Below are 27283 nucleotides of genomic sequence, written 5' to 3'. Positions count from 1 at the left end.
ACGTAGGTTCGATACCCAGAAGAGACGCTCATGCTCCAGGCTGGACTTTTGTAGTCTCATGTTTTTTTTTTGTATTTGTCTTAAAATGGTCTCTCTGTGGTCGTGTGACTTTTCTTTTCCTAAACATCATGTTTATCAATAATAATAATAATACTAATATTGTTGACTTCTGTCCTTCTGTCTCTGTATGAATCTGGAAACCTAGAGTAGTTCCTCAGGACCTCTCCCCTCAGATCGATGCTTCATTTTTTTTTTAAAGAAACAAAAAGAGAAAATTACTCGACATTCCAGAAAACCAAAATAAACAGGAGGAGGAGGAGGAAGAGGAGGAGGAGGGCTTAAACAAAAGGAAAGTCTGTGTGCTGAAGCTCATGAAGCCCCTCCCTCTGTTCTGAGAGAGAGAGAGAGAGAGAGAGAGAGAGAGACAGAGAGAGACAGAGACAGAGAGAGACAGAGAGAGAGAGCGTAAGTAGGAACCAGAGAGAGGAGAAGAGAGGAGAAACAGATAGGAGAAAGGAGAGAGAAGAAAAAGGAGAAAGGAGAGAGAGCGAGAGGATAGAGGGAGCATGAAGGAGCTGCTGAGTCTCTGAGGACCAAAACTCAAAGCGGTAAAACTCTTTTTGGTCTTCATCATAACTTTTGATCTGTTTGTTTTTATGAACAAAGCTGAGTCAAAGCTTCAGAAACGTTTTTAGTTTTTTTGTATGTCTTTCATGTGTTCGTATAGTAGTACTAGTAGTAGTAATAGTAGTAGTAGTAGTAGTAGTAGTAGTAGTAGTAGTAGTCGTAGTAGTATAAAAGTATAGTATTAGTAATAGTAGCAGTAGTAGTAGTAGTAATAGTATTACTAGTAGTAGTAGTAGTAGTAGTCCCTGAACAAACGCAAGCCATGCTTACTTTCACGCTCACACATGCACACACAGACGTGACATAATTACATTATTTTTCTTCCTTTTCTTTCTTTCTTTTGTTGTATATCTTCTGCATATTTCCATTTATGTTTGTAATTTTGTAAAATTTTAAATATTAGGTGGAGGCTTCAAATAAGCCCAGTTGGCTTTGTGTCTCTTCCTGCACTGTGATGTTCATTTTCTGTTACGATTTAATATTTTATTGTTTGAATTGTGCACAATAAATACGTTAACATTAAGCTAACTTTAACTTTATGCTAACGTTAACTGTAAACTAACTGTAACTTTAAGCTAACATTAACATTAAGCCGTACTATAACTTTAAGCTAACGTTAACATTAAGCCGTACTATAACTTTAAGCTAACGTTAACATTAAGCCAGACTTTAACTTTAAGCTAATGTTAACATTAAGCCATACTTGAACTTTAAGCTAACGTTTACACTAAGCCATACTTTAACTTTAAGCTAACGTTAACATTAAGCCGTACTTTAACTTTAAGCTAACGTTCACATTAAGCCGTACTTTAATATGGGTATGTATCTTATATGCAAGTGCCTTAAAAGGTGAATTTAAGAAATTATGTCAAATCGAGAAAATCGACTGAAAAAATGCTGATGCTGATGCTGAGTCTAATGCTGAATCTGTGGAGTAGTGAGGCGATAATTCAACATGATACCATGATGAAGTCATACAGGGAGATAAACAATCACATTGTCTACATCACTGGTGTCAAACTCAAGGCCCGCGGGCCGAATCCGGCCCGCCATGTCATTTTATGTGGCCCGTGACGGCTTGAAAGCCATGAAATTGCGTAGCTGTTTTTAGTCGTCCACAGAGTCGTTTTCAGTCGTTTGCGGACCCGTTTTCAGTCTGTCACGGGCCTTTGCATGGGCAAAAAAAAAAATCCTGTGCTTTTATTTTTAAGGGAATTTTTAATGCAGCAGAGTGTCATTTATTCAATTCCTGTCATGTTCATTGAATGTACTGTAACTATGTTATGTTGTTCATTCTGGTCACATGACATCTATTGCTTCTGTCCATCAGGGGAGAGGGATCCTCCTCTGTTGCTCTCTTTTTTCCCTGTGAAAGGGTTTTTACTATCTTTATTTGGGGAGTTTTTCCTGATCTGATGTGAGGCCCTGGGACAGGGATATTATGTGTACAGATTGCAAATTTTAATTTGTGATTTTGGGCTATATAAAATAACTTGAATTGAATATTCACACACTCCTCAATGCTGCGTTCACAACACACTTTACTTGTGTGAGTTTACACACCGGACTATTTGTGATAGTTCGCTTCATTCCCAACCTTTTTTTTATTTATGTTATGTTAAAAAAGGCTGAAGTTATAACAATATTATGTGTGTTGTATTACCTTGTGACCTTAAGGTGCACTTTTTGTTTTTTAATTGAGTGTAAAAGGGAATATTTCTGTGTTTGGCATACTGTGATACTATCTCAGGTTCAAACTGTACCATATTTTCATTAAATCAAATTGAGAAGTTGAAAATGTTCCTCGGATTGGATCTCGGCAGGTCATTCAGGGGTGATGGTGAGTCCTGCAGACAGACCAGTTGAACCACTGCCCCAGACCACATGCATGCTATGTCCTTCTCAACTGTGACAAAAAAGCTTTGAACAAAGTTAATATAATAACGTGCGTTTGTTTTTGTCTTTTTCATCTGTTTTAAGTTTGATCTTTGATAGAGTAATATGGGTTTCTTAACCCTAAATGAAATGGATTTATGTCATAGTAACAGAGAAATTTTAATTTTTAGCTCACGGGGGGCGAGCATGCCGAAACAACTGAACCACTGAATGCGCATGTAGAAAATCCACGTCCCGCCACTGTACAGTTACAACCGGCCCTTTGAGGGCGACCATGATGCTGATGTGGCCCGGGATGAAAATGAGTTTGACACCTCTGGTCTACATAGAGAACAACACCTAGATAATCTGTTTATTTTGCATTAAAGTTCTTAATCAAATCATGAGAAAGTACTTTTTATTTTGTCACAGGAGTAAACAAAACCCTGTGGTTATTCAATATAGACCATTTATTTATTGGATGAGCAGAAACACAGCATATATTGTGATTCATATAGTTGTCGAGCTGTTAAAGGACTTGTATATCGTGGATCGCCCAGTCCTACCTGTAAGGTGTCTTAATACAAACACAATGCACAGACAGTAGGAGTAATGGGGGTTAGTGGGGGTACAATCTGGTCCTGGAGTTAGAAGTATTCACGGTAGTAATACACGATGCAAAAGCAGTGGAAGTAGTTCTGAAGAGCAGCGTGTGTGTCTTTGATGAAGCTACAAATATAATATATATATGTGAGTGTTTTCCAGAAGGTTTTCTGTGAGGAGGATAGTAGTTCACGTCTCACCCTGTCCTCCTCCAGGCTGCGATGGGAAACACAGACAGTCACAGCAGCTTCGTCCCTCCGGCCAAGTCCTCCTGCTCGCTCTGGTTCCCCACCAGGAGGGAGGAGGTGCCGTCGGCTCGCAGCTGGTGGAAGAGCAGCCAGGGAGGCAGCAGGAGCCGGGGCAGCGGCTACCTGAACCAGCATGCCGCTGGCCGGCCGTTCACCTCCTGGCATTATGAGCCCAAAGCCGGATCTCCTCCGAGGTTCCTCAGAGGGAACCAGTTTGGCGGCGTGGAGGCCGGCGGCGGGAGTGCAGGGCCGCGTGGAGAGCAGACGTCCGTGGAGAGTGGCGGCAGCCCGAAGGTGCTGCTCAGCAAAGACGGCAGCATGAGGGTGGAGTTCACCAACGCCAGGGGAATCCCCTTGGAGCCGCAGGGGCTCCCAGCCGCCGCTGGCACTGCCGAACCCTCCCTCCGTACCAGTAAAGGCAGCTCGTTCAGCTCCGACAGCTCCTGGTACGACTCGCCGTGGGGGTGCGGCAGCGAGCTGGTCGACAACGTGTTCGTCTGCGGGCAGAGCGCGGCGAGCCGGTTCACTGAGGGGACCGCCGCCACCAGCAGCGGGTACAACACAGTCTACTCCGCCCAGGTGGACCGCTCACTTGGATCCGACTCCGGCCTCCTCTTCCCCGCCGCCGGCTACAACACCTGCTCCTCTGGGCGAACGGAGGACAGCGGCATCGGAGACTCGGTGATCCTGCAAGCCGACCGGAGAGACTTTGGCCTGGCTTCCCCGTCGTCCTCCTCGCTGGACTGTGTTTACCACAACGCGTCGCCCGCCTTCCCCACCTCGGCGCTGCTGCTGTTGGATGATGTCATCCGGGAGGAGGAGGGGTCAGGGGGAGGTGTGGAGCAGCGTTACCCCTCCGTGACGTTCGCCAGTCACATGGTCGAGCCTGCCGCCACCGCTGCAGGGAACGGCCGCAAGGACTTCCTGAATAGCCGAATCAGACGACTCAGCGATTGGACAGGAAGTCTGAGCCGGAAGAAGAGGAGGATCCAGGTGAGTCACATGATCGTTACATGACAGGAAGTGATCGATTTAAAATGAGAAAACATATATGAAAGTAATGTGTGTAAATACTTATTACTTAGGCTGAGGTTTTTGTTAAAGCGTGACATTTAATGTGCCTTTAGTGTATTATTAATAACAATATTGTTATTATTACGGTAATGAATATAAGAGTTGATGATGGTTCGCCCTCAGGAGCCGGATGGCAGCGACACCACCAGCTCCGTGTGGTTCTCCAACCCGCTCCACACCCTTAACCTCAACCAGAGCCAGTTTCCAGCAGCCCACTGTGGCTCCTCCAGGAGCCTAAACCAGAACCAGAAACAGAGCAGCGACCTCCAGCGGCAGAACGTCTACGACAACTTCATGCAAGAGCTGGAGACGGGCTGCAGCAGCACAGCCGAGCGGACAGAGCTGTCAGAGGAGGATGAAGAGGAAGAGGAGGAGGGGGAGGGGGAGTGGGGAGATGGAGACGAGGAGGTGGGAGGAGGCGAGCAGCTGGACGTCCTGCTGGAGGAGGAGCAGGGCGCTGTGCGGCGGGCCGGGTGGCTCTCCTTCAAAGCTCTCATCACCGTCAGCAGAGACAGGAAGCTGGCGCTGGTGGCTCGACGCAGGTGGAGACACTACTGGGTCACTCTGAGAGGTACGTTACACCCTCACTTCATCACTTCATCACCTCATGACTTCATCACTTCATCACCTCATGACTTCATCACCTCATCACTTCATCACTTCACCTCATCACTTCATCACCTCATAACCTCTTCATTAAACTAAAAAACTAAAATAAAAAAACGTAAACTTGAACCTGAAGTTTAAAGTGACTGTTGGAATAAGAACTACAGTATTATTCTGTCGTTCTGTCTCCTCAGGTTGTTCGCTGCTGTTTTACGAGACTTACGGTAAAAGCTTGGCCGCCGACCGGCCGCTCTCGGCCCGCTACGCCCTGCTGGCCGCTGACGGCCTCGTGCAGGCCGTCCCCGAGCACCCCAAGAGAGAGCATGTGTTCTGCCTCAGCAACGCGCACGGAGACGTGCACCTGCTCCAGGTGAGAGGCTCAAACCAGATCAACTTATTGATACCCAGATCAATGTATTGATCGCATTTCAGGTAGAGGAAATCAGGACTTGAGAGGGTCAGAGATCTATAATGCAACACACATCCTGTGAGCTTGTTTCTCTTTTTACCAGCACTTTTTTTCTCAGAGCTTACAGGGAGGAGGGGGAAGAGGAGGGGGAGGAGCTTGTGTTTGTGAAGATGAAGTGTGAGACTATTTACTAACAAATGTTTTACAAGCTGTTAAAGTAATGAAGAGAGATTCTGACCATCAGAGACTCGATCTGCTGTTTTTTATCATTATAATAATATTAATATAATATTAATAATAATAATAATATAATATGTTTATTTATGAAGCACTTCAGGTTCAGGTTACAAAACATGAGGATATGTTATTAGGCCCATTTTAGGTAATATATATATATATATATATATATATATATATATATATATATATATATATATATATATATATATATATACAATTTACAAGATACAAAATTGGCACTTAATTAAGTTGGCAATTAAATGTACATTTTCTACCTCCTCCTCTTTCTCCTCCTCCCCCTCCTCCTCCTCCTTCAGGCCACCAACCAGACTGACCTGGAGAACTGGGTGACGGCGATCCACTCGGCGAGTGCCTCCCTGCTGGCGCGGCGCTCGGGGAAGGAGGACACGCTGCGCCTCCTGCGCTGCCGTAGCCGCTCGCTGCTGCACAGCATCGACATGGACGGGAAGATGAAGAAGATGGCGGAGCTGCAGCTGTCCGTTATCAAGGAGGCGAAGAACAGGAGGTCCGTGGAGAGCCAGGTCAGTCGCTTTGAGGCCGAGGGTTCGATTCCCTGTCTGAACATAAAGACAGAGCTTCATTTCTCAACAAAAACAAGACCACAATCGGTCATTTATTCATTATTTAAGTCATTTATAATAAATGATAACAAATGTATCTATGACCATAATACATGTATTTATGACCCTGATAAATAATAAATGTATTATTATTATTATTGACCATAATAAATAGTAATACATGTATTTATGACCAGAATAAATGTATATATGACCCTGATAATTAATAATGAATGTATAAACGACCCTGATGAATACTAATACATGTATATATGACCCTGTTTTGTTCTACCGGTTCAGATCCAGCAGTGGGAGCAGAACCTGGAGAAACTGAACCTGGATCTGTTCCGGCTGCGCTGCTACCTGTCCAGCCTGCAGGGTGGCGAGCTCCCGAACCCCAAGAGCCTCCTCGCTGTAGCCAGCCGGCCCTCCAAGAGCATACTGGGACGCCTGGGGGTCTTCTCCGTGTCCTCCTTCCACGCTCTGGTAAGCCCCTCCTCCTGCATGCGGCCACGCCCCGTCCTCTGTCTCCAGACTCACGCTGGTCGTGTGTCCTCAGGTGTGCAGCCGCGATGAGGCGACGATGCGGCGGTGCTGCGGGACGCTGTCGACAGGAAGCAGGATGAGGGGGGCGGGGCTTCCGTCCTCTCTGAGAGCTCTGGACGGACTGAAGAGATGCAGCCGGGACGCCAGACCCTCCCCGTCCCAGGTAGGGACACACCCACCACCCGAAAGGTGGCGTTCTGGGTTTATTTAGCACGACCACACAGGGACAAACCACACTGGGACACGACCAAACGGGGACACGACCACACAGCTACGTTGTTGCGCTACGTTGTTGCATACGACCACCCAGGGACAAACCACCCAGGGACAAACCACCCGGGGACGCGACCACACAGGGACAAACCACCCGGGGACACGTCCACACAGGGACACGACCCCACTGGGACACGACTACACAGGGACACAACCACACGGGGACACAACCACACGGGCACACGATCATATGGGGACACGACCACACAGCTACGTTGTTGCGCTACATCAGGGGTCGGCAACCTGCGGCTCCGGAGCCGCATGCGGCTCTTTAGCCCGTCTGTTGTGGCTCACTAAGGCTTTGGCAAAAAAAAAAAAAAAAAGACAGCTTTTTTTTTCTTTCTTTTTTGCCCAGTGGAAAAACTTTTAAAGGGAAGTCTTCTTATCTTGGAGTTTTAGGTGATATTGGGTCACTGAAAATAAAAATAAATGTTTAAATATTTCTTTCACTAAAATGTGCGTCACGTTGCTGTCAAGCCTCCGCCCCTGCAGCTGCTACTCGTGATTCAGAGCCCCGCCCTCGCGCGCAGATGAGTGCAGAAGAGCGATTCCTCAACTGCTGCAGCAAACTGAGTAAAGTAGATATACTTTCAGGAAGTGGATCACGTCTCCAAACTCCACTACTGCTGCTGGTTCTGTGTCAGCTCATGAGACAGTGAGGCGTCCGTTAGTAAACACGGATCAGTCCTCCGTTTGCGGTGCTCTAGTGAGGAGGACGCTCAGTGTAAACGTAGCCAAAGATATGCGTTTAAAATGTAAAACTCACTGAAGAGGACAGGTATCAAACCTGCTACCTTGCAGTTACAGGGTAAACACTCTACCACATGAGCCACAACTGTAGATAGTACTGAAGGTCTGTATAGTTGTGTTTTTAATTAACCTTAATGTAGTCGACACATGACTATTTTTTGTTTGATAGTTATAAACAGGTAAAATAGCAATACAATGTTAAAAAAAAGTCTTTATTCTAGTTCTATAATTTCATAAATACAACAAACTATAGTTTTTTTGTATATATATATATAATATGACTATATATAAAACTTTAGAAGCTGTGATATCAAATAATTTTTGCGGCTCCAGACAATTTTTTTTGGTGGAAAAAGGTCAAAATGGCTCTTTGGATATGAAAGGTTGCTGACCCCTGCGCTACGTTGTTGCACTACGTTAACAATGTGTCTTTGTCTGTTTTTGTACGTGTGATAAAAAGCTGATATTAAACTTATTTATGAAACATATTTTTGGTTTAGAAACATACAATGCCAACATGTTTCTCATTAGGATTCTTCAGTCCGCGTCCAGAGTTTAAAATTGAATGCTGCAGACGTGTTGAAATATTCCCCAAACAAGAAAAACAGAAACAAACAACATCGTGAAGTGAAACACAACGAGATGTTCTATTGTGTGACCTTATAAGGAGTGCTGAGTGTTGATGATGTGTTCACTGTCTGCCCATGGTCTTCAGACTGCAGACTGACTCCGCTCTGATTACCGCTCCGACTGCATCAAACCTGTAATTTCAGCTCAGCTCAACCCCTCACTTTTCTTTTTCCCATGATGCCTTGGGGCTGAATTTGTTTTTGATTCGGAAGAGAATTTACAAGCAAAGTGTGTTTGTTTGTTTTTATCCCTGACAGATCGTTTTTAATTAAGTTTAAATGAGTTTAAATAAAGACTGAGGGTTTATGTTAGTGTGTGTGAGTGAGTGAGTGAGTGAGTGAGTGTGTGTGTGTGTGTGTGTGTGTGTGTGTGCGTGTGTGTGTGTGTGTCTGTGCGTGTGTGTGTGAGTTTGAGTGTGAAGTCCAGATGTTATGAGAATAAAGTACTAAATATATATACATATATATGTGTATATTTATACACATATATAGAAGAATATATATATCTTTATAAATATATATTTATATATATATATATACACACATCCATCCATCCATTATCAGCCGCTTATCCGGGGTCGGGTCGCGGTGGCAGCAGGTTCAGCAGGCCGACCCAGGCTTCCCTCTCACCCGCAACACTTTCCAGCTCATTCTGGGGGATCCCGAGGCATTCCAAGGCCAGCCGGGAGATATAATCCCTCCAGCGTGTCCTCGGTCTTCCCCGGGGCCTTCTACCAGTTGGACGTGCCTGGAAAACCTCTAATGGGAGGCGTCCAGGAGGCATCCTGACTAGATGCCCGAACCACCTCAGCTGACTCCTTTCGACACGAAGGAGCAGCGACTCGACTCCAAGCTCCCTCCTGATGTCCGAGCTCCTTACCCTATCTCTAAGGGTGAGCCCGGCCACCCTGCGGAGGAAGCTCATTTCGGCCGCATGTATCCGAGATCTCGTTCTTTCGGTCACGACCCAGAGTTCGTGACCATAGGTGAGGGTTGGAACATAGACCGACCAGTAAATGGAGAGCTTCGCCTTCCGGCTCAGCTCCCTCTTCACCAGGACGGACCGGTACAGTGCCTGTTTTACAGCTGCAGCCGCACCGATCCGTCTGTCGATCTCCCGCTCCACCTTACCCTCACTCGTGAACAAGACCCCAAGATACTTGAACTCCTTCGCTTGGGGTAGGCAGTTTGTCCCCACCTGGAGGGAGCAATCCACCGGTTTCCGGCAGAGCACCATGGCCTCAGATTTGGAGGCGCTAACTCTCATCCCTGCCGCTTCACACTCGGCTGCAAAACGCCCCAGTGAATGCTGGAGGTCACAGTCCGAGGAGGCAAACAGGACCACATCATCCGCGAACAGCAGAGAGGCGATCCCGAGACTCCCGAACCGGATCCTCTCCGCCCCCTGGCTGCACCTAGATATCCTGTCCATGAAGGTCACGAACAGGACCGGTGATAAAGGGCAGCCCTGGCGGAGGCTAACACCCACCGGGAACGTGTCTGACTTACTACCGAGGATGCGGACACAGCTCCTACTGCAGGCGTACAGAGACCGGATAGCCCGTGCCAACGGGTCCGGCACCCCATACTCCCGCAGCACCCCCCACAAAAACCCCCGAGGGACCCGGTCGAAAGCCTTCTCCAAGTCCACAAAGCACATGTAGACTGGTTGGGCAAACTCCCAGCACCCCTCTAGTAGTCTTGCAAGGGTAAAGAGCTGGTCCACTGTTCCACGACCGGGATGGAATCCGCACTGCTCGTCTTGAATCTGAGGTTCGACAAGCGGTCGGAGCCTCCTTTCCAGCACCCTGGCATAAGCTTTTCCCGGGAGGCTGAGCAGTGTGATGCCACGATAGTTTGAGCACACTCTCCGGTCCCCCTTCTTGAAGATGGGAACCACCACCCCGGTCTGCCAGTCCATGGGCACTGTTCCCGACCCCCATGCGACACTGAAAAGGCGTGTCAACCAAGACAGCCCAACAATGTCCAGCGCTTTCAGCATCTCAGGGCGGATCTCGTCCACCCCTGACGCCTTGCCACCAAGGAGCTTTTTGACTACCTTAGCGACCTCTGCCAGGGATATGGGAGAAACCACCCCAAAGTCTTCCGGCGCTGCCCCCTCTACGGGGGACATGTTGGCCGGGTTTAGGAGTTCCTCAAAGTGCTCTTTCCACTGCCCGACGATGTCCCCAGTCCGGGTCAGCAGTTCCGGTGCTTTCCCTTCCTGAGCCGTCGGATGGTTTGCCAGAACTTCCTTGAGGCCAACTGAAAGTCCTTCTCCATGGCCTCCCATGCCCGAGTTTTAGCATCCGCGACCATCGCAGCTGCAGCCCTTCTGGCCTGCCGGTACCCGTCAGCTGCTTCAGGAGACCCCTGGGCCAGCCAGGCCCGAAAGGCCTCCTTCTTCAGTTTGACGGCTTCCCTCACCCCCGGTGTCCACCACCGGGTTCTCGGGTTGCCGCCACGACAGGCACCGATGACCTTCCGGCCACAGCTCCGAGCAGCCGCGTCCACAATAGAGGCTTTGAACATGGTCCACTCGGGTTCCATGTCCCCAGCCTCCCTCGGGATTTGTGAGGAGTTCTTCCGGAGGTGGGAGTTGAAGACCTCCCGGACAGGATCCTCCGCCAGACGTTCCCAGTTCACCCTCACTACACATTTGGGCTTGCCAGGTCTTTCTAGCCGACTCCCCTGCCATCTGATCCAACTCACCACCAGGTGGTGATCAGTTGATAGCTCTGCTCCTCTCTTCACCCGAGTGTCCAAGACATACGGCCGCAGATCAGATGATACGACTACAAAGTTGATCATTGATCTCCGGCCTAAGGTGTTCTGGTACCAGGTACACTTATGAGCCACCTTATGCTCGAACATGGTGTTCGTTATGGACAAACTGTGGCTAGCATAGAAGTCCAACAACAAAACACCATTCGGGTTCAAATCGGGCAAGCCGTTCCTCCCAATCACGCCCCGCCAGGTTTCTCTGTCATTGCCCACGTGAGCGTTGAAGTTGAAGTGTTGAGAACTATGGAGTCGGCAGGCGGCGCCCTTTCCAGGACCCCTCCCACCAACTCCAAGAAGGCCGGATACTCTGAACTGCTGTTCGGTGCATAAGCACAAACAACAGTCAGAGCTTTACTCCCTGCAACCCGTAGGCGCAGGGAGGCGACCCTCTCGTTCTCCGGGGAAAACTCCAACATAGCGGCGCTCAGGCGGGGGCTCGTGAGTATCCCCACTCCCGCCCGGCGCCTCTCACCCTGGGCAACTCCAGAAAAGGACAAAGTCCAACCCTTCTCCAGGAGCTTGGTTCCAGAGCCCATGCTGTGCGTGGAGGTGAGCCCAACTATATCTAGCTGGTACCGCTCCACCTCCTGCACCAGCTCCGGCTCTTTCCCCGCTAGCGAGGTGACGTTCCACGTACCTAGAGCTAGTCTATGCTGCCGGCGATCGCCTCGCCCAGGTCTCCTGCCTGGCCCGCCGCCCGGTCTGCATAGCACCCGACCCCGATAATTCTCCCCGCGGGTGGTGGGTCCACGGGGTGACTGCTGCTCCATGTTGTTTCTTCGGGCTGAGCCCGACCGGGCCCCATGGGCGAAAGCCCGGCCACCAGACGCTCGCCGACGAGCTCCCCTCCTGGGTCTGGCTCCGGGAGGGTGCACCGGTTTCCCTTGTCCGGGCGAGGTAACTTCAGGCCGTGGGCCGTACATCATCAGGGTTTTTTGAACCGCTCTTAGTCTGGGCTCTCCCCCGAGACCTGTTTGCCTTGGGAGACCCTACCAGGGGCTGACGCCCCGGACAACATAGCTCCCAGGATCACTGAGCCACTCAAACTCCTCCACCACGTTAAGGTGGCGATTCATTGTGTGCATATACACACATGTATTTATATAAATATATGTATATATAAATAAATATATATTTATATGAATATATTTTTTTTTTTGTATATATATATTTATTTATTTTAAAAGAAAAAAGGTTTCTATATTTCAACTTTCTCTCGTTACAAACACACATGAAACCGTTTCTCGGAGGAGGAGCAGGAGGAGGAGGAGGACAAAGGGTGGATGTGAAAAAGAGGAGGAGGAGGAGAATAGTTGTCTTCATTCAGACAGTGTTTGGTTAGAGGGACAGCTGTTGGAGCAGGAGCAGAAGGAGGAGGAGGGAGGAAGAGGAAGAGCAGGAGGAGGAGAGAGAGGAAGAGGAGAAAGAGTAGGAGGAGGAGGAGGAGAGGGAGGAAGAGAAGGAAGAGGAGGAGCAGGAGGAGGAGAGGGAGGAAGAGAAGGAAGAGGAGGAGGATTAAAAGGTCTCACTGCCTTTTATTCTTCCAGAATGCCTTTGTCCCTCAATGTTGGTCCTTCTGAAGAGGCAGCAAATGCCCCCCAACCTACTCTCCTCTCCACATGACCTCCTCCTCAACTTCTCTTTTAACCTCCTTCCTCCCTTGTCTTCCTCTCGAAGTGACGCCTCCTCGTCCGTCTCCTCTCGCTGCTTTTTTCTTTTATCTGGTTTTCATTTCCATTTTTCAGCTTTGTTCTTGTCTCTCTTTGACTCTTCATCATATCTCCACCTCCTCCTCTGTTGATCTGTGATATTAAACACCTTTCAGCCAATCACAAACCAGTATCTTTCACAGGTGGAAACCTTAATAAAGTATTTATTTTAGAGTAAGACTTGTCTGTGTTGGTGCGTTCAAGTGCGCGTGAGAAAGTTTGATTAGTAATCTTTCATTTTCATTTCGCTTTTATGTTTTTAGTACTTAAGTAATTTGGATTTTCTGTATTTCTTTATTCATTCTCTTTATTTTTTAATAAATCCTATTTTTTTCTGTTCTTGAATGTATCATGTTCTTAGTGTTTATTTGTGCAAATTAACTTTTTAATTTTTTATTTGATGCTCTTGTTGAAACTAACCTTCAGTTAATAACTAATAAAAATGTGTTTCCTTCCACAGAGAATCAAACAGAGGGAGGCGCCGCCCCCTGCAGGATGCCCTGCAGCTCTGCAGGTGCGTTCACTGACTTGTTTACCTGCGTGTTTCAAGTCACTCGCTGTAAAGTCAGTAGCTTCAATGAGGATCAAGTAATTGATTGAGATATGAATCCATAAATGTGAATCAAGTTATGGATCAATAGATTAGAGATCATTGACAACGAGGAATCATGTTTCCAGCTTCTTAAATATGAAGATCTATCTATCTATAGAACCATTTCTGACAGTAAATTAAACGCTTTAGTTGTGTGAAGGTCAATAACTGCATGTGTGAACTCTTTCACGTGCACCTGAACTCACCGCCTCTCTTGTTCCGCAGGTGTGTGACGAGCTGCAGCTTCCAGGTGTTTTCACGCTGAACGTCTGTCGACTCGACGCCTCAAAAGACTTTGGTGAGGAAATAAATTAATAAATATAATTGCATCATCTGATTCTATGTTCAAATGTTCTGCATGAGAAGAAGCCGCTTGTTTGATTTGATACTTGATAAGAATAATTGATAAATTAATGTGTTGGTTTTGTTGTATTCAGGTTTCGCTGTGACGGGTCACATGGATGGAGCGGGAAAGAGTCTGGTGCACGTGAGCGAGGTGGACGCGCTGGGACAGTCGGCCAGAGGAGGTGTGCACCTCCTCACGCTCCCGCTTAAAGGGACAGGACGCGTTATCTCCAGACTCATGTTCCCGTTTAAAGGGACAGGACGCGTTATCTCCAGACTCATGTTCCCGTTTAAAGGGACAGGACACGTTATCTCCAGGCTCATGTTCTTATTTAAAGGGACAGGACGCGCTATCTCCAGCCTCTTGTTCCCGTTTAAAGGGACAGGACGCGCTATCTCCAGCCTCTTGTTCCCGTTTAAAGGGACAGGACGCGTTATCTCCAGCCTCATGTTACCGTTTAAAGGGACAGGACCTGTTACCTCCAGACTCATGTTACCGTTTAAAGGGACAGGACACGTTATCTCCAGGCTCATGTTCCTATTTAAAGGGACAGGACACGTTATCTCCAGCCTCATGTTACCGTTTAAAGGGACAGGACCTGTTACCTCCAGACTCATGTTACCGTTTAAAGGGACAGGACACGTTGTCTCCAGCCTCATGTTACCGTTTAAAGGGACAGGACACGTTATCTCCAGGCTCATGTTCCTATTTAAAGGGACAGGACACGTTATCTTCAGCCTCATGTTACCGTTTAAAGGGACAGGACCTGTTACCTCCAGACTCATGTTACCGTTTAAAGGGACAGGACACGTTATCTCCAGCCTCATGTTACCGTTTAAAGGGACAGGACGCGTTATCTCCAGCCTCATGTTCCCGTTTAATATGTATTAATCCTATCTATTCTTCTTCTTCTTATCCTTTCTCTTCTCCTCCTCCTTCTTCCTCCTTCTTTTCCTTCTATAGTCAAACTGCATCAAAAGACAAGCGCAACAGTTTAGATCATGGATGTAGTTTTATTGTGAAGGATGAGCACTTCCTGTTGTACCATGTGACCTTGTGTTTCTCATCAGGCCTCAGGGCGGGAGACCAGGTCCTGGCGGTGAACGGGGCCGGTGTGTCTGGACTGGACCTGGACCTGATGCAGAGTCTCTTCAGCCACCAGAGGCTCTCGCTGCTGCTCCGGAGGGACAGGGAGCCCGCTGGCCTCTGCCGGCCCCCGGCCTCCCCGGCCCCTCTTACCAGAACCAGCACCGGTACGACAGATCCGGGTTTAGACACGAGTGCATATTCTAACGTTAATATTTAAAAGCATTAGTACTACAAAGTGTATTTGAAGTGGTCTCATTGTGTCAGTATAGCAGACAGGAAGTCCAGTCAGCTGGTTTCATCTCAGTCATGTTGAATCCTCTGACCTCTGAGAGCAGGTCAGAGGTCAGAGGTCACATTAGGACATCTGTATTGTGTAATTATACTTATTTATTATTATACATCATTTAGAACCTCATCTTGATTCCACAGACGGCGTCCCACGTCCTGTTTGTGATGGCGAGCTGCGAAGACAGGTGAGCTTTACCTCTTCATCGTGTGTGTGTGTGTGTGTGTGTGTGTGTGTGTGTGTGTGTGTGTGTTTGGCGATAGTGAATCTGTGATAGGAGTGAAGATGAAGATGTTCTGTCTCACTCGTCTGTAGAAACTTAAAGAGGAAGCTGATTTATTTTGAAGAGGAATCTGTTTAATTTTGAAGAGGAAGCTTTTTATTTTAAAGAGGAAGCTGTTTTATTTTGAAGAGGAAGCTGGTTTATTTTGAAGAGGAAGCTGGTTTATTTTGAAGAGGAAGCTGGTTTATTTTGATGAGGGAGCTGTTTTATTTTGAAGAGGAAGCTGTTTTATTTTGAAGAGGAAGCTGGTTTATTTTGAAGAGGAAGCTGGTTTATTTTAAAGAGGAAGCTGTTTTATTTTGATGAGGAAGCTGTTTTATTTTGAAGAGGAAGCTGGTTTATTTTGAAGAGGAAGCTGATTTATTTTGAAGAGGAAGCTGATTTATTTTGAAGAGGAAGCTGATTTATTTTGAAGAGGAAGCTGATTTATTTTGTAATTCTTCTTCAGGGGGGTATTCTTCGTATCTGGCTCAACAAAGTCGAGCAAATGTCCTATTATCCAATGTTTTTGGATCGTTTTTGGTGCAAACGCAGCTTAACACCGCCCCCGTTTCGAGACATAAGTGCCGCAAATATATGTTAAATGTGTCAGTGTTGGGAAAATGTATCGGCTAATTTTAAGTGCTTCATCACCCAAATCAATCAGATTATATTTATTTAAATGTGCCTGCTGGCATTAGTATACGAATAGATATATACTTATATACTTATATAGTATATATGTATTATTCATAAATTCAATCAATTGAAGCAGTGAAAAGAAATTGTATATGATTCTCTGTATTCTCATCATGAGTCCACATTAATCATTTTCTACAATGATGATATGTCCATCCATCCATCCATCCGTTATCAGCCGATTATCCGGGGTCGGGTCGCGGTGGCAGCAGGTTCAGCAGACCCAGGCTTCCCTCTCACCCGCAACACTTTCTAGCTCATTCTGGGGGTATGATTTGTATGGTGTACTAATAACACTGTCATATAATTATGAATGCTTTCAACACATCCATAAGTTTCTTAAGCGCTAAATAAACTTAAGAACGGCATGCAGCGGGTGATAGTCTACAGTCTGTGAGACAGACAGTGGGCGTGAGAAGCTCTTGTAAATATATGATTCCTTGTCGGCAGAATCTATAGTGCCGCGTATAGGAAGTCATGATGGATTTTGGCGATCTGGAAGAACTCTCTTCCAATAAAACTAATATAACTAATATCGCTCCTTCATCAATGAGGAAGGGAGCTGCCTTTTTTGTCTGGTGGGAATGGCCAGCTTATCCAGTGAGTTTAAGTAAGCCTACGCGGGAGCAGGTTTACATTTTTGACTGTGTTGCTATAGTGATTTTTCTAAACTTGCTTCGAGGAACGGAAAAGCCTGACCTACGTCATCTTATCCGGAAAATTGTGTGTTGTTATCGTCTGAAACATAATAATTGTAACAAAAATGATATTAAGAATAAATACGAAAAGAAACAAATTGAATCAAATGTTAATTTTTTTTAAATATATTTTCATTCTCAATTTCTTTTTCTTTTTTTTTCTTCTATTTTTTGGCTTCTTTTCTTTTTCAAAATGTATTTCTTATAATTTTGTGTTTATTAGTTTGACTTTTTTATATATATATATATATATAAATATGTCAAACTGTAAACACTTTTACATCAAAACTTTGATGAGAGGAACAATATTATTATTAATAATATATCATAATAATAATTTCCTGCAGTGAGCCGTCTCACCTGCAGAAATCCTTTCCCACAATCCCCTTGTGCTGCCACCTGCGTCACATGACCTGTGTCACATGGCCTGATCACATACCCTGCGTCACATGACCTGTGTTCGGGTAATCCGGGTTTACACCTCCAGTGCTTGTGTGTAACTTCTGGCCTGAGGAGGATTAATGGCTTCCGCCGGTTCAACCGGAGGTGGCTCCTAGATGTTGTTATTCACCGGCTGCGGGAGGCGACCTCTGACCCCGGCCCCGGCCTCCCCGACATCCTGCTGCCGGACCGTCGGCGCCCTGTGTTGGGTGCTGCCGCCGGAGGAGGACGAGGAGGCGCTGGAGGAGCAGGAGGAGGGCGGGGAGGTGCTGGAGGAGGCGGCATGCTGCCTGAGCTGCCGGCAGCCGGCCGGCGGCCTATCGGTAACTGTTGCTCTGCTGGGTCTTCCAGTACTGTGCTGTAGTACTAGAACGAGGTACTTGTACTCATCCTCCTGTTACTTTGTACCACCAAACCTCCAAAGGAATACTTTACTTCTTATCTGACAGCTTTCGTTACTTTTCAAGATTCAACTTCCCAAAGTACCAGCAATGAATACATTATGATGTATTCTTATAAACAAAGATATAGTATTTCAATGTTTTTATTCGTGTACATGCTCAATGTGACTCCGAACAATGTCAGTTGAAGTAAAACAAAACGTGAGAATTATACTTTCTGTTTCACGGTGCGTTCAGGGAACCCTCCTCGATGTACTTTACGATCCGAATGCAGTTGAAGAGTAGAAGTACATGTTGGTTACTGTGGTTTTACTTTATTCCTCAGAACGTGCAGCGGGGTCACGCCCTCTACCAAACCTTCCCAGAAGGCCAAGCAGCGGAGGCCGACGTTCCCAGGAACCCGTACGGACGAGACGCCGTCCTACAGCCCGCAAGCCCCGCCCACCTGAGCGCGTGTCAGCGTCTGCGTAAAGTCATCCAGGAACTGGTCGACACGGAGAAGTCCTACGTCAAGGTGAGTACTACTAGTACTACTACTACTGAGTACTACTACTAATTACTACTACTGAGTACTACTACTGAGTACTACTACTAATTACTACTACTGAGTACTACTACTGAGCAGTGGCGGGCCGTGCATTTTCGAGCTAGGCCCTATGCCCAGTGCCATATCGTCCACATCAGGGGCGGACTGGGGGAAAAAAGTGTCCCGGGAGTTACTGTCACAGACCGACCCACTCAATACGGCGCGCTGCTCAATACACGGCGCGTTCATACAGTCCACGTGGGGACCGACCCGCGGAGCTCCACCACTTTGACGAGAAAAAAAGAGCCAGCCGACGCTCCCGTTCACCAATGTGCTTTCACGGAGCACCATTCTGGGCTCGGGGAGAGCTCACACGGGGCGCACGACCCACGAAGCCACTCCAACCACCAGTGGACACCCCGCCGAGCAACTCACAGTTATGCAGAGCCACTCGGTCGGACGCCGCCAGCCTCGCCTCGGCGATGTTGTGCGTCCTGACCCTGACTGACCCACATGACCAGCCCAACCCCGTAAAAACAGCACCATACACACATCAACGCCACCGCAGATAAAAAAAACCCACAAAAAACAGGAAACTTATCAGATGCTGTTCATTAAAGACAAAGACCATCAGCGACGCAGTTGTACAGTTTAGCAGTTCCAATAACAGGTGGCCATGTACTCACACTGAGTGTGTACTGACACACTGACCAATCACAGCACACATTAATGGTCACGAAACAAACGTCCAGAACCCCAGAAGGCCTTCTCATATAGTTTAATCAGCTCTTGATTCAATAGAGAAACAGAAGTGAAATGTGATTGGAAGAGGAGATCCTTAAACAGCGGCCGCTGTGCCATGCAGCAGGCTGAAGGCAGGGCAACAGAGGAACACAGGAGCTGTGCAATGCCAAAATAAGATAATAGGGAAAAAATATTATAATACATGTAGTGCATTTGTGAAAAACAATTAAACTATAAAAATAGCTATGACTTTTAATTATAAATAAAAAAAAAAAAGTAATATAAATGTAAACTTTGTGATTCTGTTCGGCCAGTAGAGAAGGCTTAGCAGGCCCTGACGGCCCGCTACTGCTACTAAGTACTACTAGTGAGTACTACTACTGAGTACTACTAGTAGTACTACTACTGAGCACTACTACTGTAATAATAGTGAGTAGTATTACTGCAGTACTCCTCGTGAGTACTACTACTGCAGTAATACTAGTGAGTACCATTACTACTGTAATACTAGTGAGTACTATTACTACTGTAATACTAGTGAGTACTATTACTGCAGTACTACCAAATATCACTACTGCAGTACTACTAGTGAGTACTTCTACTACTGTAATACTGTCAGCGTCTGAGTAAAGTCATCCAGGAACTGGTCATGTGTCCGAAGTCAATATCATTACAACTGAGTACTCCTACTGCAACTAGAACTACTGCAACTAATACTACTACAGTAGCACTATAGTAATACTAGTGTAACTAATACTTCTGCTAATGCTACAGCATTACTCTCCTCTCACCATAAGAGTATATATATCTATCTATATATATATATATATATATATAGATAGATATATATATATATCTATATATATATATCTATCTATATATATATATATATATATATATATATATATATATATATATATATATATATATATATATATATATACTGCTGCTAGTACTGCTGGTAATATTTCCGTCACTGTAATCAGTCATAGTACTTCTCAGAACGATAGTTATACTTTGATACTATTACGAGTATATTTCCGTGTCTTTTCCTGGTGAGAAGCTGAACTTTGTCTCCGTCAGGATCTGGTCTGTCTGTTTGAGCTCTACCTGACTCCGCTGCAGCAGGAGACCTTCCTCAGTAAAGAAGAGGTACAAATACATAAATACCTTTGGAGCTTAACGAAGCGTTCAGGTGCTGCTTGTTGTTGTTGTTGATGTTGTCCTCGTCGTCTCTGACCGCAGCGTCTCCCTCTCCCTCAGATGGAGGCGTTGTTCGGCAGCCTGCCGGAGATGTTGGACTTCCATAGAGTTTTCCTCCAGACGCTGGAGGAGAGAATCGTCTCGTGTCCCAACTTCAGCCATCTGGACACACCTGAGCAGCTTAAGGTGAGCACTCGGCTTCCAGGGGATTCAACCAATAGAAAACAACCTCGAAAAGGTCATACCCAAACTAAAAAGGGTATACAGGGTTCTTACGGTCATGGAAAACATGGAAAAGTCATGGCATTTTAAAATGGTTATTTCCAGGCCTGGAAAAGTCCTTGAAAAAAAATAAATCTCCAAGGTTTTGGAAAAGTTATGGAAATTTGTAATATTCATATGTTCATGACGTTCATTTACGGCGAGTTTGAAATAATTAATATGCTTTTAAAAGAAAGATGCTCAGAATATAAGCAGGCATCCATACAGGCATCTATATAAATGTTTAATCTTTTAATCAAACTATTGTCTCTCATTCATTTGTGTCATTTAAGGCAGTGGCCCCCAACCTTTTTTGAGCCACGGACCGGTTTTGTGTCAGACAATATTTTCACGGACCGGCCTTCACGGTGTGGGCGAAAAATATGACGTAATAGATATGACGTAATAAATATGACGTAAATGATACATCCAGCATAACGACAATTATAAATTGCATAAAGATACAACTCACCATTACGTTGAATTAGTGGAGCCCTGAGCTTGTTACGAGCCGGTCCCATCTCGGGCTGACGGGAGAAAAAGACCGAGCCCCGATGTGAGTTTATGTCCAGTCTACTGACTCTACTCCGTACCTTAAACCTTTATGTGCACTCTGTCACTTCATTAAAACCCGCTTCACAAAGACAGGATGTTGGATTGGAGGCAGGGTTTCAGATCTCAGTATACTCTGCCTTGATTTTAATCCAGAACACCGAGTTGAAACAGACTTTTAAGTTTCATTTTTGGGGAAACGTATCACTTAACCTCTTGACATTTGTCAAGAGGTTGCGTTTGAGGCTACACACAGACGGATGTATCCGGTCTTTTTTCAAAATAAAACATTTTTCCGCCTTTTTTTTTTCTTCATAAATTCTTTCTCTGCGGCCCGGTAACAAGGGACCAACGGACCGGTACCGGGCCACAGACCGGGGGTTGGGGACCGCTGATTTAAGGTATTCTGTATGCCTTGGAATTCTCATTGTTAGTTTAAATACTCAATTTTCTCACTTTTTCATGTTTACACCGAGATTTCACAAAATGTTTGGTCATGGAAATTTGGTTTAAAGTCATGGAACTCCAACCACTGGGGCTATTTGAATAATTTTGGTGTTATAATAAAAGCTACACATGTGAGATGTTGTTCAGACTTGTAAATATCAGTTTATATGTTACTGGTTAAGAGTAAATGAAAATGACACACAGAAAAAAGTTCAAAAAAACTTTCAGGATGATTATTTCTGTGAAATGATACAGCTGTAAGGTCCAACTCTAACCCAAATCATAGCACAATATGTGAACATTCTCTCTGCAAAGGTTGACTTAGATAAAGTGAAGTAGAACAAAGTTAGAGAGGGTTTAGTACAGCATTCAGGTGAGGTCTCCAAAATTTGTATTGGGGCACATTTGCGCACATCTGTGACATTTCAATTTTGTCATGTACCAAACCATGTATTTCACTTGTATATTACTTATGGTGTTCAATACATCCAAATACAGCAGTTTGGGGATTTTCTTTCTTCATAAAACCAGCTATGATTTACAGTTTTATGAAACAATCAGTCTGCCCCCCTTAGGGGGGGTATTGAATTCATCGTTTTAAAGAAACGTTCCTTTCTCCTCGCTTAAAGCACCTCCTCTTCTCGTTGGGAGGATCTTTCCTCTACTACGCCGACCACTTCAAGCACTACAGCGGCTTCTGTGCCAATCACATCAAGGTGCAGAAGGTCCTGGAGCGAGGTGAGTCTCCTCCGACAGTCTGCAGGTGTGAACATCGAGCACTTCCTCTGTGACCACGTGTCCATTTCCACAGCGAAGACAGACGGAGCCTTCAAGTGCTTCTTAGAGACCAGGAATCCGACCAATCAGCATTCATCATCTCTGGAGTCGTACCTGATCAAACCTGTTCAGAGGGTCCTGAAGTACCCACTGCTGCTGAGGGAGCTGGTGTCACTGACCGACCCCGAGAGCCCCGAGCACACACACCTGACAGGTACACAACACACCCGACAGGCACACGACACACCTAAAAGGTACACGACAGGTGTGTCCCTGTATTAATGTATCTGCTGACTGTAATTCCCCGGTCGTCCACTCAGAGGCGCTGAAAGCGATGGAGAAAGTTGCGACTCACATCAACGAGATGCAGAAGATCTACGAGGATTACGGCTGCGTGTTCGACCAGCTGGCTGCAGAGCACAGCTCACCTGACAAGCAGGTACACACACACACACACACACACACACACACACACACACACACACACACACACACACCATCACACACGCTTGTACAGTACAGTAAGCCCCCCTCCCCCTGCAGGTGTCCGAGGTCTCCATGGGGGACTTCCTGGTCCACTCGTCGGTGGTCTGGCTGAACCCGCTGCCCAGTCTGGGCCGGCTGAGGAAAGACCCCCAGCTCAGCGTGTTCGGTGGGTTCCTGTGTGTATGTATGTGATGGTGTATGATGGTGTGTGTGTGTGCCTGCGAGCACCCGCTGTGAGCCGAGTGCAGACGCCTGAGACTCACTCTGCTTGTTGTGTCCTCAGTGTTCAAGCGGGCCGTCATCCTGGTCTACCGGGAGACCAGCAAGCTGAAGAAGAGGATGGTGAGTCTTCTGCTCTTCGTCCTCTCTGTATGATAAAGCTCCTTCCTGTAGAAGTTATTTATGTGTAGTTCATCGTGTTATTAATCAGATTCAGAGTGAGGACAACAACTGGATTCACAACAATAGCTGCAAACCGGAGCAGTGACAGAAACTCCTTCTGGGACAGTCAGTGATTTCAGATTCGTCCTCTGAACGGTAGAACTCAAGTCCGAGCTGGCGTCTCGCTCATGTTCTGTCCGTTTGGTTTCAGCCGACCAGTTTTCAGACGCCGTAGTGTCTTTGCATGTATCGTGGTGATGTTTAAGGGGTAACGCTTTACGGTTCAGGTTAAATGAACCTCCAAAACACTTTCAGGAAATATGGAAGCTTTTTTTATTTTTTTATCAAGTTTGAGAAGCTTCTTTGTATTTTGAAATCACACAGAGGATTAAAAAATGTCACATTGCATTTGAATATGTATTTAGTTTTTCTCTAATGTGTGTTTTCATGCTGGACAGACCGCCTCCCGCTCAGCTGACCCGGACCCCTTCAGGTTCCGCTGGTTGATCCCAGTGTCGGCGGTTCAGGTCAGACCGGCCAACATCACAGGTCAGTGGCCAATCGGAGGCCTTCGGCGCGATGGGTCCATCTGCGTGGTGTCCAGCAGGTGCTGTGCTGCATTCACACACATCCCTGCTCTGTGCTTTCAGGCTCAGAGGACCAGTGTGTGTGGGAGCTGGTTCACAGCCGGTCGGAGGTGGAGGGACGACCGGAGACGGTGTTTCAGCTCTGCAGCAGGTAGGAACCAACCAGTCAATCAATCAGGGACCGATCGGGGATCAATCCCTTTGATCAGAGCCAGGACAGCTTTGGTAAATGAGCTTTATGTTGAAAAAGAATGTCGGTGTGTGTGGTATGTCTGTCTGTGGTGGGTGTGTCTGTGGTGTTATGTGGTGTGTGTGTGTGTGTCTGTGGTGTTTGTGTCTGTGGTGCGTGTGTGTGTGTGTGTGTGTGTGTGTGTGTGTGTCTTTGTGAGGACTACTTAAAAGTCGGGACATTTTGTCTTCTTCAAACTCTGTTCAGGTTGAAGTTTGATTCGTCGTTTGAAAACAATTTTTGCCTCTTTGGTTTCCAATGTTCAAATTGAAAATATTTTAGTTTTGGCTGAACAAAGACGTCAGAAGACGTCGCCTTGGACTCGCTCTCTGATACTTTCTGATGTTTTAGAATCAATAATGAATGAAGTTTGTGTTTCAGTGGCTTGGAGACGAAGGCAAGCGTGCTTCGGGCTTTGCGCTCCCTCCTCAGGGACCGAGCGCCCGCCGGCTCCCTGAGGAGGACCAGGCCGTCCACGGCCGAGAGGAGCAGCTCCTGGAGGAGGCGTCAGCAGAGGAGGACGACTCCTCATCGGGCGGAGGACGGCCGCCTCGAGGAGGAAACCTGCTCGGAACCTCTGCTGCCCAGCCGGGCCGCCGCCGCCGCCAACCCGGCAGCAAAGAGGACCAGACTCTGCTCACTGACTGGCGAGCTGGAGGCTCAGCTGCAGAGGCTGAACTTCACCGAGGAGGAGAGGGAGGATAAGGAGGAGGAGGCGCAGCGAGGAGCGGACGACCGGAGGAACCGAGCGAAGAGACGGAGTTCCAGTCTGCGACGGAGTCCTGGAGGAGAGGTGCTGGACCTCGGCGGCCTGCTGGAGAGAGACTTCAGCGTTCAGAGCTTGACCTCCATGATCAGTGAAGACTGTTTCTATGACGGCGTGTTGGGGAGGCGGACGGCTGCCCCGCCCTCACTGCACGGCTAACGGGGAGGAGACTGAAGCTTCAAGACTACTGGAACCTAACAAATAAAGAAACATCACAGACGACTGGAATAAAGAAACATCATAGAGGACTGGAAGAAAGAAACATCACAGACAGACGACTGGAATGAAGAAACATCACAGACGACTGGAATAAATAAACATCACAGACGACTGGAGTAAAGAAACATTACAGACAGACGACTGGAATAGAGAAACGTCACAGACGACTGGAATAAAGAAACATCACAGACGACTGGAATAAAGAAATATCACAGACAACTAGAAAGAGGTTCCATGTTTCCAGAAGAAGAATTCCAACAAGCTTTGAAACCAGATTTCTTTCCTCCGTCCGTCGACACAGAAACACCTGAAATAACTTGTCACGCGTGAATAAAAACATTATTTGAGCCACTGTTACAGGAAGTAAACACAGATTCTCAGAATAAAGTCAAAATAGAAAGTTTGAATGAATGTGACCATCCTTTTGAAAGGAGAGGTTTAATATTACTGGAACTAAATTATACAAAACAAACAGTTGAAATAGTACTTTTTACCACCTATTCTTAAATACGACCTTTTCTACTTGAATTAGGTCTTTATTTTTGTAAAATAATTTATTTTTGAAACATCACGACCTCTTATTGCAAAATTACAATTTTATCTTGAATATTTTATTAGAATAACCAACGTTTTTCTGAAAGTTAAATATTTTTCATAAAAGCATGACTTTTCTCACAAAATCATGAATGTGTTTTTAAATAATTTTTTTTCCTAATGTTACAACTATTTTAGTTCTTGTAAAATTCAAATTTATTCCAAAAACATTGAACGTTTTTTTTTTATTATGACTATTTTTGTAAAAATATTAACCTGAATTTTCTTCTTTTAAAAATATTTACCAGAATTTGTTTATTCTAGAAATATTTACCAGAATGTTGTGTCCCTTAAAAGTGCTGCTAAATTCACATGACGGAATTTTCTTTTTTTTAGACTTCATCCTTAAAATATAAAAACAGGATTTGCTCACAGTGGCTTTACTAAAAATGATAATAATAAACACTGGACGATGTTTCAGGGCGAAAGCTCCAAACTGGACAAGTGAGCTTTTGTTTTTGGGCCGTCGGACGAATAAACAAACCACAAACCTCCAAAACACTTTCAGTATTTTGGAGGTTTGTGGTTTGTTTATTCGTCCGACGGCCCAAAAACAAAAGCTTACAACAAAACAAAAGTTCACTTCTTTGGAATCTTTTGTCTTTTTTCACATTTTCAGGAATACCAAAAAGGATTGAATGAGATTTAATGATGAAGAACAACGAAGGAATGTTTTGATTCCTGTCGGAAGAAAAATTGTTGTAGTTTGTTCGGAAGCTTCTTAAAATTTTTTATTTCACAGTTTATCAGAACCAAAGTTTAAAAAAGCTGGAGCTCAGTGCTTTATTTAGATTTCAGGAAGTTTTCTGATGGATTGTGTCACATTAATGTCATGAGTTTCCTTCCTGTTCTGCTTGGAGATCACAGCGTTGTTTGTGCTCAAGAAGTCAATAACAGACGAATGTTGGACTATTGCCAGTGTCTTCACTGCCTGAACGCCTCATTGTTTTTTGATTGTAACATTCATGTTCTAAATGTTTTTCTTGTTCAGTTTATTTCTCAGTTGTAGTTTTCTGTTTAACAGATATTTTCTTGACAAAAGCAGTTTGGAGTAAAACGTGTGGAGCTGCTGGATCGCGTCAGCCTTGTTGGACGTATTTATACGCTTAGAGGCTGAAACACTGCATTGTTTCATTTAAAATGAACTTTACTCAACTTATTTGTATTAACTGTTAAAGTATTTGGTAATTTATTTTCTTAAATATTTGTGTACATCTTTTTAACGACTTGATGCTGTTAAAATTCTGCTTAATGGATAGTGGCTATCTGGATCATGGACCATGCATACTACTCATTATATGAATAATTTCTGTCACATTCATTGAATGTGCTGTAACTCTGTTACGTTATTCATTCTGACCACATGACATCTATTGCTTCTGTCCATCTGGGGAGAGGGATCTCCCTCAGGGGTTGCTCTCCCTCAGGTTTCTTCCCCTTTTTCCCCTGTGAAAGGGTTTTTACTATCTTTATTGGGGCAGTTTTTCCTGATCCGATGTGAGGTCCCGGGACAGGGATGTCATGTGTACAGATTGTAAAGCCCTCCGAGGCAAACTTGTATTTGTGATGTTGGGCTATATAAAATAAACTGAATTGAATTGAAAATCCAATAAATAAGTATTTAATAATTATTTTATTTCAAGTGATTCTTTGTGTTCAATTTTAAACATGCATGACGTCCTAATATTCTGTGCATTTCCCTGGCAAAATATATCAGATATTAGTTTGTATCAACTAGCTAAC

The 27283-nt window shown here is 45.5% G+C and overlaps 1 protein-coding gene across 1 annotated transcript; it reads left to right on the top strand.

Moving 5' to 3' along the window:
• Nucleotides 1-455: 455 nt before the first annotated feature.
• On the top strand, nt 456-25497 carry LOC306734330 (rho guanine nucleotide exchange factor TIAM2-like). The gene is made up of 24 exons (XM_079215687.1): nt 456-608; nt 3321-4346; nt 4551-4998; nt 5228-5403; nt 6000-6224; nt 6564-6749; nt 6823-6972; nt 13415-13468; nt 13772-13844; nt 13984-14073; nt 14963-15145; nt 15411-15454; nt 17414-17569; nt 18094-18282; nt 20122-20190; nt 20302-20427; nt 22131-22239; nt 22313-22492; nt 22599-22717; nt 22822-22930; nt 23048-23106; nt 23604-23694; nt 23796-23883; nt 24343-25497. Exons 2-24 carry the CDS (start codon nt 3327-3329, stop codon nt 24884-24886), a joined length of 4488 nt encoding a protein of 1495 aa, XP_079071813.1. The 5' UTR covers nt 456-608; nt 3321-3326; the 3' UTR covers nt 24887-25497.
• The last annotated feature ends 1786 nt before the right edge of the window (nt 25498-27283 follow it).

The sequence above is a fragment of the Taurulus bubalis genome (genome assembly GCF_910589615.1).
Source record: "Taurulus bubalis genome assembly, chromosome: 3".
NCBI lineage: Eukaryota > Metazoa > Chordata > Actinopteri > Perciformes > Cottidae > Taurulus > Taurulus bubalis.
Note: the sequence above shows the minus strand (reverse complement) of the source record. Positions and strands in the feature narration are given on the sequence as shown.